This window comes from Pituophis catenifer, unplaced genomic scaffold (assembly GCF_029215685.1).
Source record: "Pituophis catenifer annectens isolate HBS135680 unplaced genomic scaffold, rPitCat1.0.hap2 SCAF_3, whole genome shotgun sequence".
NCBI classification, from domain to species: domain Eukaryota; kingdom Metazoa; phylum Chordata; class Lepidosauria; order Squamata; family Colubridae; genus Pituophis; species Pituophis catenifer.
Genome location: NW_027256883.1, coordinates 116,057,635 through 116,075,052, shown reverse-complemented (window position 1 = coordinate 116,075,052; position 17,418 = coordinate 116,057,635). Strand labels below are relative to the sequence as shown.

Below are 17,418 nucleotides of genomic sequence, written 5' to 3'. Positions count from 1 at the left end.
TGATTTGAGGGATTTATTTTGACAGACTTTGGATTTGGATTTAAGATACTGTACAGTGTTCTTTGGATCTGAATTCTTTTGTTTGAATTTCAGGCAATAAAGCTTTGCCCCAAATACTGGTTCAAGTCTGAATCAGTCTGAACAGTATTTGTTGCGTCTCCTCAAAATAGGCATTATTAGTGAGGAGGGTTTTTTGATATATCAATATGTTTGGGTGTCCGAAGAATACCATTTGTTATTTAATAGGCATCTAGCTCTAATATACACTTCTTTCTTTTTTAGTCCATTAAGTGGAGGTTTACTACAAAATGATATTAATTCTACTTCCCCCCCCAAAAGGGGGAAAAAAGACTCTGGAAATACAGCTCCCCAAATTTGACAAGCTTACTCAAAAGTCCTTCTTGTTGCCTATTTGTAAAAAAAAGAGGTTTATTTCAGAAGTACACATTTGCCATCTGTTGGTGTGAGTCCAGTATAGAGTTATCCTTCCAATATTGTAAGACAATTCTTAAGGAACATTCCCCATGTATAATGGTATTGATCTTACATTTTGAATGGCTGGGGCTTACAGCCAAACGGGTAATTTGCATTTTTAGCAACTCTGATCAATCTAAGGTTATATTAATGATCTCTCGGTGTCCAAACTGCAGCAATAGTATGACAAGTCCAAACTATATGAGTTATTTCCAATTTTTATGATGCATCTTTGGCAGCAACGCATTTGCATCCAACTTTTTTAAAGCCTTCTCTGAGATGTCCAATACATACAAAATAGAATTTATTGTTGTATCAACTTGTGTAAGTTTAAAAGTAGAACCACTGAATAAATTTATTGCTTGCATTAATTTTCTGACTACTTCATTGCATGTAAAACTGTATTTAATTAGAAAATGTTAATTTTATTTTCTATAGGAATATGCTCGGAAGGCCCTTGATTTCCTTTGGGAGAAAAGGCAACGTAGCAGCAATTTAGTAGGAGTTACTATTAACATTCATACGGGTGACTGGGTCCGTAAAGGTATGAAGCTATGTTCCCTCTTTATTACATAACAATGAGATTGGAGATTAGAGGTGTTTTATATAGAGGATTTAAACTGTATGTCAGAAAATTGTGCCTAACTTTGGACTAAAAAAAGATATTGCATTATGCTCAATGGTGGGATACAGCCAGTTCGCACCTATTCAGGAGAACTGGTTGTTAACTTTTTAAGCAGTTCGGAGAACCGGTTGGAAGAAATCTTATTTTGTTTTTTTCCACTTTACAAGGCTAATCCTGTAAGGAAGGCAGGAAGGAAACATTCTGTTGTTGTTTCTAGCCTAATTTTTATTGCCCTGCTTACAGAAACTGCCTCTGGTTAACCTTTATTAACAGCTAAGGCGAAGCACCCATCGATGTGAATGATGTTGAGTTGGCCACACCCACATGGTCATATGACCACCAAGCCACTCCTACCCAGCTGGTCATTAGGGCAGAGAACTAGTTGTTAAATTATTTGAATCCCACCACTGATTATGCTTACTTTCATCCCATGGCCCTTTTTATCTGTTTCTTGGTTGCACTTAATTGTTTTATAGCAATAAGAACTTACTTCATGGAACTGAAAACTAGTAATGAAATTAATTGTATTAACATTTTTATCTTATTCTAGATAGCGGAGTTGGAGCAGGAATAGATTCGTATTATGAGTATTTATTAAAGGCCTATGTCTTGCTTGGAGATGACAGTTTTTTAGAAAGATTTAACACCGTAAGTACAGATGGAATTTCTCTCTCCTTGAACTATAGAACTTTGTACTATGCTTGTGATGTATTATGTTAGATATTGTCGATCTGTTCTTCTAAAATTAGTGTGTTATTACAATCAGAAATAATTATATGATGTTTCTTCCATTCCAGCACAAGTTGCCTTTTTTTTCATTGTTCCATTTAGCATAAAATTCATCTACTTCCAAATATTGGTATATCTGTAATAAAAAAACTCAAATTAATCATAGAATTCATTTTAAAGTTGCCTATTAGTGAGGCATCACCCACGTTTAGAATTCTTAAGTTTTGGAAGTAAAATGGGCAATAAATAAGTGAATCAAAATATTTGCTAATGTTTATATGTTGTTGGATTTAGATAGATTTAGAACTATCATGTTGACCAAAAAAAAATTGGCAGCTAAAATGTTCACTATAACTCGTCTTGAATGTAACATATTCTGTCCTGAAGCAAGTTTATGCCAATGCTATGTATCCAAGACTAGAGCTTTATTGCGATTAAAGTACAGTTGAGGAAAATACAGATAGTCCTTGACCTACAAGCATGATTGTGACCAGAATTTCCATTGCTAAGTAAGGGGGTTATTAAGCAAATCATGCCAGATTTTACAAACCTTTTTGCCATAGTTGTTAAGCAAATCATGTGATTATTAATCTGGTTTCCCTGACCAACTTCGCTTCTTGGAAGCTGTCTGGGAAGGTCACGTATGATGATCACATGACCCTGGGATGCTGCAACTGTTATAAATAGATGCCAGCTGCCAAGCACCAAATCTTGATTACATGACCATGGAGTTACTGTGACCCTTGTAAGTGTAAGGGCTGTTTGTAGGTCATTTTTTCAGCGCCATTATAAATTGAAATGGTTGCTAAATGAATGGTTAGAAGTTGAAGACTACCTGTGAATAGAGAAAGAAAAACTGATCTTGGGGACAGAAGGTAATCCTTTAATTGCATATTCTGCTTGTTTATGGATCTTAGATTAATTGAATACTTCATTTTAAGTAACGTAATAAAAATTATGTAAATTGTATTTCTGACCGTATTATTTATGTCTTAAGTAAAGTAGTTGAAGAGTATGGCTGATTTCCTTTTTAAATAAAAGCTGTATTTGGCTGATATTTGGCTTGCAGCCTCTAAAACTAAGCATTATTGTTTAGTGTGCTTATCTGCTTTAAGTCAGCTTCAGTATTCAAAGTGAATAAATACATCAAATGTTGATATTTTCTAGCATTATGATGCCATAATGAGATACATCAGCCAGCCACCTCTCTTGCTTGATGTGCACATACACAAGCCAATGCTCAATGCTCGCACATGGATGGACTCACTACTAGCATTTTTTCCTGGTTTGCAAGTAAGTTGCACGTGCAAAACATTTTCATCCAATGATATTATATTTCGAAGCCACTCAATTCCAAAGCATCTCTAGATGGCTTCACAAGGTAGAAGCACAACAATATACAAAAAACAACCAACATTCAGGAGACAACATAATCTCTAACCACATCCCCCTCAATTAATATTAGTCCTCAAATAATGTAATTAATTTTCACAGGATTCTTTATCTGTGCGCAGGGTCATCTTTCTCCCTAAATTATTCATTTGTTAGACATTAAGAATGTTTGTAAAATTATTAGATATTCCACATGTACTTGTTAACATTGTATTTCTTAAGCGATTTCAACTGATGCACTTCAGCATCATTTAATAATCTGTATTTATTATAAACAATAATTTTATAGACAGGCTATTTTATACTTTGTTAAAAGATTACCACATTCAGTGGTTGAATGGCCAGGTTATAGGGGATATAGCTATTGAGCCCCTGTCATGGTCTGACCATTCTCTCCTGAGGCGGGACTTTCTGACCGCTGCACCCCACTGCAGGGAGGTGGAACCGATTAGGTGGTTCCGTCCCAGGCGCCTGATGGATCCGGAGAGATTCCAGAGGGAGCTTGGGCTATTTCCTGAGGCTTTGGCTCACGACTCGACTGAAGATCTGGTGGCCACCTGGGATAGGATGGCCGCCGGGGCTTTGGATCGTGTCGTGCCTTTGCGGCCTCTGACCCGGCGTCGCACCTGCCCAGCTCCTTGGTTCACCGAGGAGCTGAGGGGGATGAAACGCCGGAAAAGACGCCTAGAGAGTGGTTGGAGAGCCAGTCGCTCCGAATCTGATTGAACACTAATTAGGTCTCATATTAAGACCTATTTAGTGGCGATAAAAGCGGCAAAGTGTGACTACTTTTCCGCTCTTATTGCATCAGCAGATAACCGCCCAGCCGCCTTGTTTAGAGTGACCCGCTCCCTCCTACATCAGGGAGCGCGGGAGGACCCCTTGCAAGGGCAGGCTGAGGATTTTGTACAGTATCTGCATGATAAAATCACTCAGATTCGGGAAGGCTTGGACTCTGACTGGGTAGATTCCGGCGGGGTGGCTGAGGCGGGTCTTGAGAATGTTATCTGGGACGAGTTCGATCCTGTGACTCCTGAGGACGTGGACAGGATTCTGGGAAGGTTAAACGGAACCACATGTTTACTGGACCCGTGTCCCTCCTGGCTGGTACTGGCTACCCGGGAGGTTACGCGAGGCTGGCTCCAAAGGATTATAAATGCTTCTTTGGGGGAGGGTTTCCTGCCGCCTGCTTTGAAAGAGGCGGTGGTGAGGCCCCTCCTTAAGAAGCCTTCTCTGGATCCGACTGTTATGACTAACTACTGTCCTGTCTCCAACCTTTGCTTTATTGCGAAGGTTGTTGAGAGTGTGGTTGCGCAACAGCTCCCGCAGTACCTGGATGAAACTGTCTATCTAGACCCATGCCAGTCTGGCTTCAGGCCTGGGTACAGCATGGAAACGGCATTGGTCGCGTTGGTTGATGATCTCTGGAGGGCTTGGGACAGGGGTTGCTCCTCTGTTCTGGTCCTATTAGATCTTTCAGCGGCTTTTGATACTATCGACCATGGTATCATGCTGCACCGGCTGGAGGGATTGGGGGTGGGAGACACCGTGTTGCGGTGGTTCTCCTCCTATCTCTCCGACCGGTCGCAGTCTGTGTTGGCAGGGGGGCAGAGGTCGACCTCGAGGTGCCTTGTTTGTGGGGTACCACAAGGGTCGGTCCTCTCGCCACTCCTGTTCAACATTTATGTGAAGCCGCTGGGTGAGATCATCCGTGGATTTGGGGTGAGATGCCATCTGTATGCTGATGACACTCAGCTGTACATCTCCACCCCATAACACCCCAATGATGCCCTTGAAGTGATGTCCCAGTGTCTGGAGGCCGTGCGGGTCTGGATGGGGAGAAACAGGCTTTGACTCAACCCTTCCAAGACCAATTGGCTGTGGATGCCGGCATCCCGATATAGCCAGCTGGCGCCATCGCTGGCTATTGGGGGCGAGTCATTGACCCCCACAGAGGGGGCTCGCAACTTGGGCGTCCTCCTGGACACACGGCTGTCTTTAGAAGAGCATATGACGGCCATGGCCAGGGGGGCTTTCTATCAGGTTCGCCTGATACGCCAGTTGCGCCCCTTTCTGAGTCGGGATTCCTTATGCACAGTCACTCATGCTCTCGTCACTTCTCGCCTGGACTACGCTAACGCTCTCTACATGGGGCTCCCTTTGAGGAGCACCCGGAGGCTCCAACTGGTCCAGAATGCGGCCGCGCGGGTGATCACGGGAGCAACATGGCGCTCCCATATAACACCTCTCCTGCGCGAGCTGCACTGGCTCCCGGTGGTCTTCCGGGTGCACTTCAAGGTGTTGGTTCTCACCTTTAAAGCACTCCATGGCTTAGGGCCAGGGTATTTACGAGACCGCCTGCTGCTACCGATAACCTCCCACCGGCCAATACGCTCTCACAGAGAGGGCCTCCTCAGAGTGCCGTTGGTCAAGCAATATCGGCTGGCGGCCCCCAGGGGGAGAGCCTTCTCTGTGGGAGCACCAGCCCTCTGGAACGAGCTACCACACGGAATACGGCTGATTCCGGATCTCCGCACTTTCCGTAAGGCCCTGAAGACGTTTTTATTTCAACAAGCCGGCCTGGCCTGAATAGGTTTTAGGAGTTAGTTTTTTTAATTGTATTGCTAGGGGTTTTAAATTGGGGCGGCCGTTTAATTTAATTTATTCCTAATTATTTTAACTTTTATATTGTATGTTATTTTAATTCTCGGCTGTTCACCACCCTGAGTCCCTTTGGGGGAGAAGGGTGGGATATAAATTTAATAAATAAAATAAAGGATATGCAAATTCGAAATGTCCCATTTTCACTTTTTCAAATCTGAAATACTTCCAGAATGTTCAAAACAGCCTATATTAAATACAGAAAAACAACAACAATGTGGCAAACCCAGAACAATATTTCAAACTTGCTACAGACTAATCTGAATTTAAAATGGTGCAAACTTGATACTTTCTGTGTATCACTAACTACTACATACTCAAAGCAAATGTATGTTTTTAGTTAGAGGACATAGTGTTGTCATCAAGTCCATTGCTTTTAATGAACAACTTACCTTTTTAAAATAAATGTAAAATCGTTTTCATTAGATTATTGTTAACTTGGAGTCTTACTGTAATGCCCTGTGCTGTGGATTGGAAAATAATATACTCTTCTATTTAAATATAATGTGATGTACCTTTTTTCCTTGAATTCTAGGTACTGAAAGGTGATATTCGACCTGCTATAGAAACTCATGAAATGCTATATCAGGTCATAAAAAAGCATAATTTCCTTCCTGAGGTAAGGCAATGACCATGTCTTATAAATTCAATATTTAGGGAGTATAAATATGAAGTATACATTTCAGGTATTTGGGGAAAATATTATTTCAGATTTGGTGAATTTAGCTTAATAGTGAGTTCATGAGTGTTATGAATATTTAACTGTATCCACCTAGTTCTATTAGTCAATTTTTACTTTTTGAGATTTTGCATTAATAATCCTGACACTTTTCAAACGGTCAATTATATACTTCTCTCCTAAATAAAAAAAAAGCTTCTAATTTTGACTAAATAAATAAACCCTTAAAACATGCATAGATATATGGGAAAATAAATTATATTTATATATATACCCTGTTTCCTGCAAAATAAGACATCCCCTGATAATAAGCCCAATCGGGCTTTTGAGCGCATGGCAATAAGGCCAAGCACTTATTTCAGGGTTCAAAAAAAATATAAGACAGGGTCTTATTTTCGGGGAAACACGGTAATATTTAATATGGTATTTGGTTATTTTGGTTGTTTTGTCTATTTCTATAAGATTTTTACCACTGAATGCCTTATTTTGAATTTGATAATATAATATTTGGATGGCGTCCCATTAATATAAAAAATGAATCATCATGAATGATAAAAGTAAGCTTATTCAATGATTAAAATCAGTGTTATTCTTAACGTTTATGGATTGCTGTGTATTTATTACATTTAATTTGGAAGAGATTTTTGAGTGAAATCTGAATGTGAACTTGTTACTCTGTCCATAACTGAATTGTCCATTCTGAATTTTGCTGTACATGTTGAAAATGTCTTTTGAGCCTCTTTTAATGTGTTGTGCCAAAAATGTCTGTGCATTCTGTTTCATTCGTTTGAGAGTTGGTCCAGTAGAAGCAGACTTAAGACAGGGGTCATCATTGTATGACTTGATGGCATCTGTTTGATATTTAGATATTTAGTGGTTAGCTTTTTAAAAGATAAGCCAAGTTTCAGAAGATTTCTGTTTCTTTGCAGGACAATATAGCAATTTTGGGATATTTTGATTAATTTTTTGCAGGATCCCAGTATGCTAGAAGTTATTCCTTCAAAGAAGAATAATTGAGTATTTTTACCTTTCCACTTGTCTTGTTCAGGCATTTACAACAGACTTCCGGGTTCATTGGGCTCAGCATCCTTTACGGCCAGAATTTGCAGAAAGCACATATTTCTTGTATAAAGTAAGGTTCTTCAAATTCAAGATACGTTACATTCTAGAAAATAGCAGGAAACGCATTAAAAATTAAATGAAATATATGGAGTATCTTCTCTTTGCAGAACTCATTTTGCCTCCTGTTATCTAAGAAAGCTAGATATGCTTTGTTGTTCAAGTCTGAGTGATGAAAAATATTTCTGTGAAATTGGTTATGCTGACAGATAGCAGTAGCTAGATGGTTTAGGGAAAAAACATCTTATTTGATGATTAGGAGGTTTGCTAGCTAAGTGTAATTACTGCACTGGAAAACAAAACCTTTCTTAATTTTAGCAGATGCTAGGATAGCAGGAGGGGTGGTTATCTTTATTTCAGCATAATTTAAGCACTGGGCTGACTGTTTTGATGGAAGTTCTGGATTTCTGGAATCCTTAATTTTAGCCTACATAGGTGGCAGTTTATGATTTGAGTCTGATATTTGTGACCAACCTGCTATTAAAATAAAATTTAAATTGATTTGATTTGATTTGATTTAACAATACAGAAAATAATTCTGGAGTGTACTTTGAGTTTTTGTTGGAAGACTAAAACTATATTTTAAAGTGTATTGGAATTGAGATAATTAGCATGCAGTTCTACTGAGATATTGTGATATTTCCACAACAAAAATAATTGAGAATTTTCTTTAAAGTTACAGAAGCTGCCTCTAACTATGGTTATTAACAGGTTAAAATTTCTATTATGTTTTAGGCATTATGACTTTAGATCAAAACCTTAAAATGCATCAGAGATTGAATATCAGAGTAATACAGTTAGGGGTTTAATCAGTGTAATATATTAATCCAAATTATTTCCCTGAAAATAGGCTACCGGAGATCCCTATTATTTAGAAGTAGGAAAAACTCTCATTGAAAACTTAAATAAATATGCACGAGTACCTTGTGGATTTGCTGCTATGAAGGATGTTCGCACTGGAAGTCATGAGGACAGGTAACTGAATTTTTCAAAAATCTTGAGACAAAAGTCTGTAAAATTCAATTTAAAAATGTTGATGCTCATTTGCCTGTCAAAGAACATTGGGAAAAATAGGATTTTATGCTAATAGGATTTTTTCTTTTTAATGTTACTATTTTATTATTTAAGTTTATGTAAAATAACATTCAATTATCATCTTGGGAAAATATTTCCATAGAGGAACCTCCAAGACAGCTAATAAAAATTTTAAAATAAACATATTTAAGACTTTATAATAGAAACTGGAAAAATAAGTCCATAGCTAGGGTCCATAACACCAAGAGAGGAAATGCATGTGCAATTCTGTAAACACTTTTGCAGGCTGGACAATTTTTTGCACTATATACCGTGTTTTCCTGAAAATAAGACATGTCCGGATAATAAACCCAATCGGGCTTTTCATGCATGCAATAATATAAGCCCCCCCCAACTAATTACATGCATGCGCATGTAAGTGCCGGTCCCACCATTTCCTCTGGTTGCTTGCTGAGCAACCAAAATGAATTGAGGTGAGGGGGGAGGTGAGGGGGGAAACAATCAAACTTTTCGAACTCGCAGACACGGTGGGACATGTTGGGCCATGAGACCTTTCAAGCTCCGTCGGTTTCCTTGCCGTTGTGTCCATGGAAACACGCTGTAAAAGAAAACCTTATCGCGAGTTTGAGAAGTTTGATTGAACTCGTGAGAAGATTTTCTTTTACAGCGTGTTTCCCTGTTGGATACAATGGCGAGGAATGCGACGGAGCTGGAAAGGTAAGATGTGCATCTCACTTCTCACCCGCCCTACCTGCCACCCCCAAATTGCATCCCTAAAGGGGGAGGGTGGCTAAGCAAGGGGCAGAAGCCCTGTGATGCCCGGTGGGGGGGGGGGAGAAGAGATGGCAAGGGGAGCCACGTGTCGCTCCACACGCCTCACTTCTCCCCCGCCTCACCTGTCACCCCTCTCGTAAAAGAGACGGCGGGGAAGGGAAGCAGCTGTTGCCATTGGGGTGGTGTGGGGCGTGTTGGGCCGCTCGGCCGGCACAAAGAACAGGGAGGGGAGGCGACGGCAGCAACAGGACATCCAGTCCCACACTCATTGCCTCCTGCACCCCCAAAATAATAAGACCTCCCAATAATAAGGCCAAGCCCTTATTGGGGGGGGGATCAAAAGAAAATAAGACCCTGTCTTATTTTTGGGAAAACATGGTACTTTGTTTAAATATTGCATTGCTCAATTAAATATATACGTATGTACAGTTTTGAAATTGTGGGTAACACAATCTAGATGATAAAGCTGTGATTAGTAATTGTTCTTTAGCTACTTTATTAAAGATTTGTTAGAAGTGCAGGAAAATGAAAACATCAAAAAGAAGTAATATATATGTAAATGCATGTTCTCTTTCTTCTTTTTGTAGGATGGATTCTTTCTTCCTAGCTGAAATGTTCAAATATTTATACCTGCTGTTTGCTGATAAAGAAGACCTAACTTTTGATATTGAAGACTACATTTTTACTACAGAGGCTCATTTGCTACCTCTTTGGCTATCTACTGCAAACCAAACAGCCCTGGTAAAAAATATTGTGAGTTCTGCATTGCAAATCTTTCAGTCTAATTAAATTAATCATTTGTTCTTAAGTATTCATTCTGTTCTTACTCTCTGTTCGCAGAGAGTATGCAGAATATGATTATGAAATTTGAACATAAAATCTTGATCTGTTGGAAGAAGAGTCTGCCTCTGTCCACATATCATTTTTATGCATTTGGATGGTCAATTTCCTAAAATGTGATGATTTATAGGCATTAAAATGTAACTCTAAATTTAGCAGGCTGTTTATGTCTTTTTTTCCTACAGACTACAGAATACATGGAGCTGGATGACAGTAATTTTGATTGGACTTGTCCTAACACCCAAATCCTGTTTCCCAATGATCCCATGTATGCTCAGAGTATAAGGGAACCCCTGAAAAATGTGGTGGACAAGAGCTGCCCTAGGAGTATTTCAAGAATGTAAGAGTTGTTTCTATTTTCCATTGGGGTTTTAAAGGAAGATAAATAGGAAAATGATTATGTTAATCCACATGTTTGTTTTGCAAAATTAAATTCTGCTATTGATGTTTTATTACTAATTTTTGCTAGGCTAACAAATTGTATAAATGCAATTATATAAATATACCCATATTTTCCGGCGTATAAGACGACTGGGCGTATAAGACGACCCCCGACTTTTCCTGTTAAAATATAGGGTTTAGGCTATACTCACCGTATAAGACTACCTCTCTTCCAACGCACACCAAATAAAAATTAAAAAACATCAACTGGCTCACCCACAATGTAAAAGCAGCTGTGCTAGACCAAAAATGGCCCCTGCAACAAGCAGGAACCTCACACAGCCACAAAAAGCCCAAAAAAACAACTTTCACACTTTACACACACACAACACAACACAACTGGCTCACTCACAATGTAAAAGCAGCTGTGCTAGATCCAAAATGGCCCCTGCAACAAGCAGGAACCTCACACAGCCACAAAAAGCCCCCCCCCCAAAAAACAACTTTCATACTTTACACACATAAAATTCCACATACAGCTTTGTGAGATTTTGTGTGTTTGTGTAGTTAGAGTGAAACACTACAGAAACATACTAAATCTCAGAAAGCTGCATAAATATTATTTTATTTTATTTTTATATAAAAGCAGCTAAATTTAAAACTTCCTAAACTTTAAATGGCTAGGTCTAAAAAAGAATAACTAAAAAAACCCCCAATTAACTATTTTTTTAAAGCTCCCAAAGGGGAAAAAAACTTACCCAATAGAACAGGGGTCTCCAACCTTGGCAACTTTAAGACTTGTAGACTTCAACTCCCAGAATTCCTCAGCCAGCTTTGTTTTGCTGGCTGAGGAATTCTGGGAGTTGAAGTCCACAACTCCCTGCCTGCTTGATTGCAGGCAGGGAGTGGCTTGCTGATGGAATGGATTCAGGCAAGTGAAGCAAGGCAAGCATTGCGACTAGCAGCTAAGGTAAGCAAGCTGGAGGGGGAAAACTTTTTTCCTTTTACATGGCTCTGGCGATCCCAACTGCGTTGCCTGATTAGCAGGCAACGCAGCTGGGATCGTCAGAGCTTGGATCACCAGAGCCATTTAAGGCTCGTCAACCTGGTTACAGGAGAACGACACCCAGCGTATAAGACGACCCCCGACTTTTGAGAAGATTTTCATGTGTTAAAAAGTCGTCTTATATGCCAGAAAATACGGTAATTATCCTTGTGGAGGTTGCTTCCCTACCATCTAATTTTCACAAGCAGAATTCTTATTGAAAAGTTTTGGCAAATCCCTGTAATTTTTTTCAGAACATAACCCCTTGAAATAATATGCGCAAATTAACTACTCAACAGAGTGAGTAATGGAAAGAAACCAGAAAATAAAAAGGGCAAAAAGAAACAATACTGGAACAATTTACAATGGTTGTGCATGCTGGTTCTCCCTCCCTGCCTGCTGATGCTGCTGTTATCTTAGGGAAAGAGACAAGAAAATGACTTTGTATGTCTTCTGTGCAGTTGGGCTTCTGACAGTTTACTGGCCGTTTGCCATGTGATTAGCAAGTGTGCATGGCTGCTTTATATTGGGACCCAATCCGTTCATATCTTAAAATGTTGATAGCACTTGCTTTGCTTGTCTTTTTTTCAGGGAAGAGGGTTTAGGCAGTGGACCAAAGCCTCCGCTGAGAGCCAGGGATTTCATGGCCAGTAATCCTGAACATTTAGAGATACTGAAAAAGATGGGAGTCAGTTTGATTCATCTCAAAGATGGACGAGTACAACTGGTGCAGCATGCTATCCAAGTAAGGTCTCACTTTGCCTTAACCTTCTTTTCATTAATGTATTATAAGTCTTATAAAATAATTTTTGAAATGCTTGCTCTAACGTCTGTGAACTATTTGGACAATACATATTTCTTCATGCTATTTATCCTAGAGATAATAGATATATTATTATTATTATTATTATTATTATTATTATTATTATTATTATTATTATTATTATTATTAATTTGATTTATATGCCGCCCTTCTCCGGAGACTCAGGGCGGCTTACAATGCGTTAAGCAATAGCCTTCATACTTTTGTACATTTATACAAAGTCAGCTTATTGCCCCCACAAACTGGGTCCTCATTTAACCTACCTTAGAAAGGATGGAAGGCTGAGTCAACCTTGAGCCTGGTGAGATTCGAACTTACAGTAATTGCAGACAGCTGGTGTTAATCACAATGCTTTTAGTCTGCTGAGCCACCAGGCCCCTATAATTACTTATTCATGCTTGGTTGTCATGGTGCTAATAGTTTCATGAGAGACAGGTTAAAATCATAGGAAAATTAAAGTTAATTATATTTATATATATATATATATATATGAGACCAGGATCTAAATAATCTTTATGGTGGCACCAGTGACTTTGAAATTCCTTCTTAAAGAATAATTGTTTTAAAACTCTTTGAACCAACCATTAGACCAATTCAGTTATAAAGATCTCTCTCCAAATATCTCTTGGTTATTTTGGATTTAGTAGAAGGCTCTGGAAAATGCTAATTAAAATATTAACTTTTTTTACTTTTATTAGGCAGCAAGTTCATTAGATGCTGAAGATGGCTTACGGTTCATGCAAGAAATGATTGAGTTATCCAGCCAACAACAAAAAGAGCAGCAGCTACCTCCACGTGCAGTTCAAATTATTTCCCATCCATTCTTCGGCCGGGTAGTTTTGACAGCAGGACCTGCACAGTTTGGAATGGATCTGTCTAAGCACCAATCTGGTGTATGTGTTGCCTTTGAAATTTTACTTAATCTACATCTTATATTTTGTGGTACATGCAAATGCAGAATGTGAAGTTATTGACATGTACCTGTATTTTCGGAGTATAAGACGCACCTTAGTTTTTTGGGGGGGAAATGGAGGAAAATTCTGCCTACCAGATTCTGCCTGCTTATCTGGCTAGCATCCTTAGCCTGGTCAGCTACAGCACATTAGTTCACTCACTATTTTTGAGGTTGGGGCGGGTTGCGTTTTCAGCCTCCAAACGCATCACATTTTTGGGCAGCGATTGGCGGCGATGTGCTTTGGTGATCCCCGCAGCCTTGAAGGGCTCTCAAACAGAGTGTTTGGAGGCTGAAAACGCAATGTGCAGAGCCCAAAAACACAAGTCATTATCAGTGGCAATCTCTGCAGCCAGGAAAAGGACACGCGGAGGCCAAAGAGTGAGGGCCGGCAGGTGGGCAGGGTTACATTCAGAGTATAAGACGCACCCAAATTTTCAGCCTCTTTTAGGAAAGAAAAAAGTGCTTCTTATACTCCGAAAAATATGGTATTCAAGAATATCTTAAAGTTTGCTATGAAGTGTTTTATTTAGAAAAGAGGCTTATTAACTTGCAAAGGAGCCCATATGATATCTTCATTTTTTTAATAGCTAGCAAATAATCAGTTAATGCTAAAAAGACATTTTATTTATTTATTTGAACTGGAGATCACCTGAATTCAAAAAGGCTCTGAGAAGCTTATAATTCACACAAAAAACCCTAAAGAATAAAAAAATATCTCCAGAAAAGTTGAATGACCATATATGCCTGAAACCTGTTAAACTAACAAAGGCTTGGCATCTATTCAAACCTCATGTGGATTTTTGACAACTTAGAAACAGCTTTAAGGTAGGAATTATAAGAAACTGCAGAGAGATGCTGTTCCAGGGGCAAGTCCCACAATAGAGGAGGCATGCTAGTCAGGCCTCAATATATCACATTCTTTAATTGATGACCATTTTGCCTAATCTTACTGGGCAACTATTGAAAATATAAAATCTCTTGGATAACTGGGTCCCATTAATATTGTAGGTCATAATTGGCACAAATTGTAACTGGAAGCAAAGTGCAACCAGTACATCTCATGAAACAGAGATGACACATGCTTGTAACATGATATGCCCACCAATGGAAGCCCCCCCCCCCCCAAAGATTCTTCTTTTCATATTACACAAGTACTAAACAAAATGATTTGAATTAGTATAAACAAAATATGGCACATCTGTAAGGAATCCAAAAGTTTGGAAAATAGTATCATAAAAAAGGTTTGTCCAAGCTACTTGAAATCCTTGCCTCTGTTAAATGCAAGAACATTTTCTTTCTTTTTTCTTTTTGGCATTGTTCTCCCTCTTTTCCGCTGGCAAATTTTTAGAGATACTATTTGGAATCTCATTTGTTGTTGTTAGAAGTGTGCAAAATATTTCAAGCTTGCAATGGGGTATTGAAATTCCTTTGTTTTCTAATTTGGAACACCTCCTGTGAAGACAGAACAACACATTTTGAGCTTGAAACAATTTACACAGTTCTGTTGTAGATCAAGCACATTTGGTTGATATGCAATATAATAAATGCTCCAAATATGTACTATTTGCCTTTTTGATTTGATTATAACTTAGAGGGAACCTTTGAATCTTCCTGTGATTTTATAATACCGAATCAGAGGAATAGAATAGGTTACCAGTCCCTGTTGAATAACTGCTTGGCAACAATCTTGTCTTATATTTGGCTTTATAACCCCAGAGATCAGATTGGACTAAGAAAATCTTCATTGTAGCACTGATGCACATAGAAAATTCAATCCAGTTTACAATATAAATACTAAAAAATGTTTTCAACTTCAACAAGTGGTTCAATGATTAACTGCAGCAAGATATACAACTTGAATGCACATACAATTTAAAACCTAGCCTGCAACTTTTTTGATTGGATTAGTTTGACTATGGGCTTGTCTTGCATGCTTTCCTATTAAGTCTTGTCAAAACTAAAATTATGGGTTAATTTTGGTGTCATCTGATTCAAACCTTTGCATTCTAAATTACCAGATGCTACAAAAGACTTAGGTTTTTGGCTCCTTGCCTTTTGGCTGTGTATATTTTTATAAAAAGATGAACATTGCATTTATGTTGTACTTTCTCAGTTATGTGTTGTTAGCTAATATGTAAAATAGGTTGGAAGCTATTTCAATGCAAGAGTGTTCTTTTCCAGAAGAATATCATGTTCAACTGTATTTAGCAGAGATGCTGTTGAGCTACAAATCCTAATATCTTCCACTGCTGCCCATATTGGTTGAAAGTCCAAAATATGGGGGCTGCAGTCTGTTCATATTTTATACTAAACATAGTGGAGATATTCAGCAAATGAATATAACTGCCTTCCATTTCTTCTAATCTTATGCTGAATATGATTATCTCATATTCATAATGAGCTAGACAAGTGTTAATCTATCATGACAAGCAGATTTTTGTTGGTTATTTAAAATTCATATAGGAATTCATAATATTTAAAAATGTACCAATTTGGACCAGCGCTGCAAGAGTATGTAACACCATATCAGGTACTCAATTTAAAATATTTAAAATATTTTATACCCCCTTTTGTTATATGAGAAATTAATAAAGCAGCTTCAAAATGTTCCTAAGATTGATATAATTATTCTTATTTAGCCTAAAAATCTTATTGTTATTAAGCATAAATATAAATTAAGAAAAACATTTTTTTATTAAATGTCTGTGTTTGAAAATTACTGGCTATGTTCCAGTGCGGTTTAAGTTAATTGATTTCAGTGGATTTATACATATTGAATTTTGTGTTAGACCTGATAGATATATTTGCTAGGAAGCTGTTCTTATGTTTTGCTGGTGGAATGCAAATGTTCTACAGGCTTGAATATTGTAGGCTAAAGCTTTTAATCTCTTCCACAGACAAGAGGATTTGTTGCAGTCAGTAAACCGTATAATGGATGCTCTGAGATTACCAATCCAGAAGCACTGATCGAAAAAATTGCTCTGATGCAAAGAGGGCAGTGCATGTTTGCTGAAAAGGCCCGGAACATCCAAAAAGCTGGGGCTATAGGCGGCATCGTTATTGGTAAATTATTCAAAGTTATGCAAACTTTTCAATGTATATTTTCTGAATGGTCACAGGCAAGTATGAAACTTGGACTCTAGGAGATTATACGAATGGGTTATATAATGACCCCTATTTAACATCGAAACAGATAGGATTCCTTGAACAGCTTCAGCATTTGCTGTCTTAAGACTTCAGTGTCTTAAGATTGTACAGGTAGTCCTCGATTTATGACCACGATGGAGCCCTAAATTTCTGTTGTTAAGTGAGACATTTGTTAAGTGAATTTTGCCCCATTTTACCACTTTTCTTGCCACAGTTGTTAAGTGAATCACTGCAGTTGTTAAGTTAGTAACATAGCCGTTAAGTGACTCTGGCTTCCACATTGAGTTTACTTGTCAAAAGATTGCAAGAAGTGATCACATGACCTTGGGACACAACAAGGGTCATAACTACGAACTAGTTGCCAAGCATCTGAATTTTGATCACATGATCATGGGGATGCTACAAAGGTGGTAACTGTGAAAAATGATAAGTCACTTTTTCAATGCCGTTGTAACTTTGAATGGCAAAGTTCAACGTTCATTAAATGAACTGTGGTAAATTGAGGATTACCTGTATTGATATCTGAACTGTATGCCAAACGGAGTAGAGAAATAGATTGGCCAGCCACAAGTTTACTTTACTAACACATGTACTTTCTGTTGGCAAAGAAAGCCAAATGACAAATGGCACAGATGCAATAGATAGATGTAAGAAGAGCAGTCCAAATAGTTGCCTAGGTTCTGGTGTCTTGTGCTAGCTTAGTGAATCTTGGCCTTTCCTTTTTAGAGTGGGATATTTC

The 17,418-nt window shown here is 38.4% G+C and overlaps 1 protein-coding gene across 1 annotated transcript in view; it reads left to right on the top strand.

Annotated features, from left to right (window-relative positions):
- Nucleotides 1–17,418, top strand: part of EDEM3 (ER degradation enhancing alpha-mannosidase like protein 3) — a 43,854-nt gene that overhangs the window by 13,931 nt on the left and 12,505 nt on the right. Inside the window, exons 8-18 of the mRNA XM_070940954.1 lie at nucleotides 913–1,018; nucleotides 1,650–1,747; nucleotides 2,996–3,121; nucleotides 6,417–6,500; nucleotides 7,609–7,692; nucleotides 8,530–8,654; nucleotides 10,076–10,241; nucleotides 10,514–10,668; nucleotides 12,346–12,499; nucleotides 13,276–13,470; nucleotides 16,430–16,595. Of these exons, the coding sequence (XP_070797055.1) occupies nucleotides 913–1,018; nucleotides 1,650–1,747; nucleotides 2,996–3,121; nucleotides 6,417–6,500; nucleotides 7,609–7,692; nucleotides 8,530–8,654; nucleotides 10,076–10,241; nucleotides 10,514–10,668; nucleotides 12,346–12,499; nucleotides 13,276–13,470; nucleotides 16,430–16,595 (1,459 nt within the window). The remainder of the gene's footprint in view (nucleotides 1–912; nucleotides 1,019–1,649; nucleotides 1,748–2,995; nucleotides 3,122–6,416; nucleotides 6,501–7,608; nucleotides 7,693–8,529; nucleotides 8,655–10,075; nucleotides 10,242–10,513; nucleotides 10,669–12,345; nucleotides 12,500–13,275; nucleotides 13,471–16,429; nucleotides 16,596–17,418) is intronic.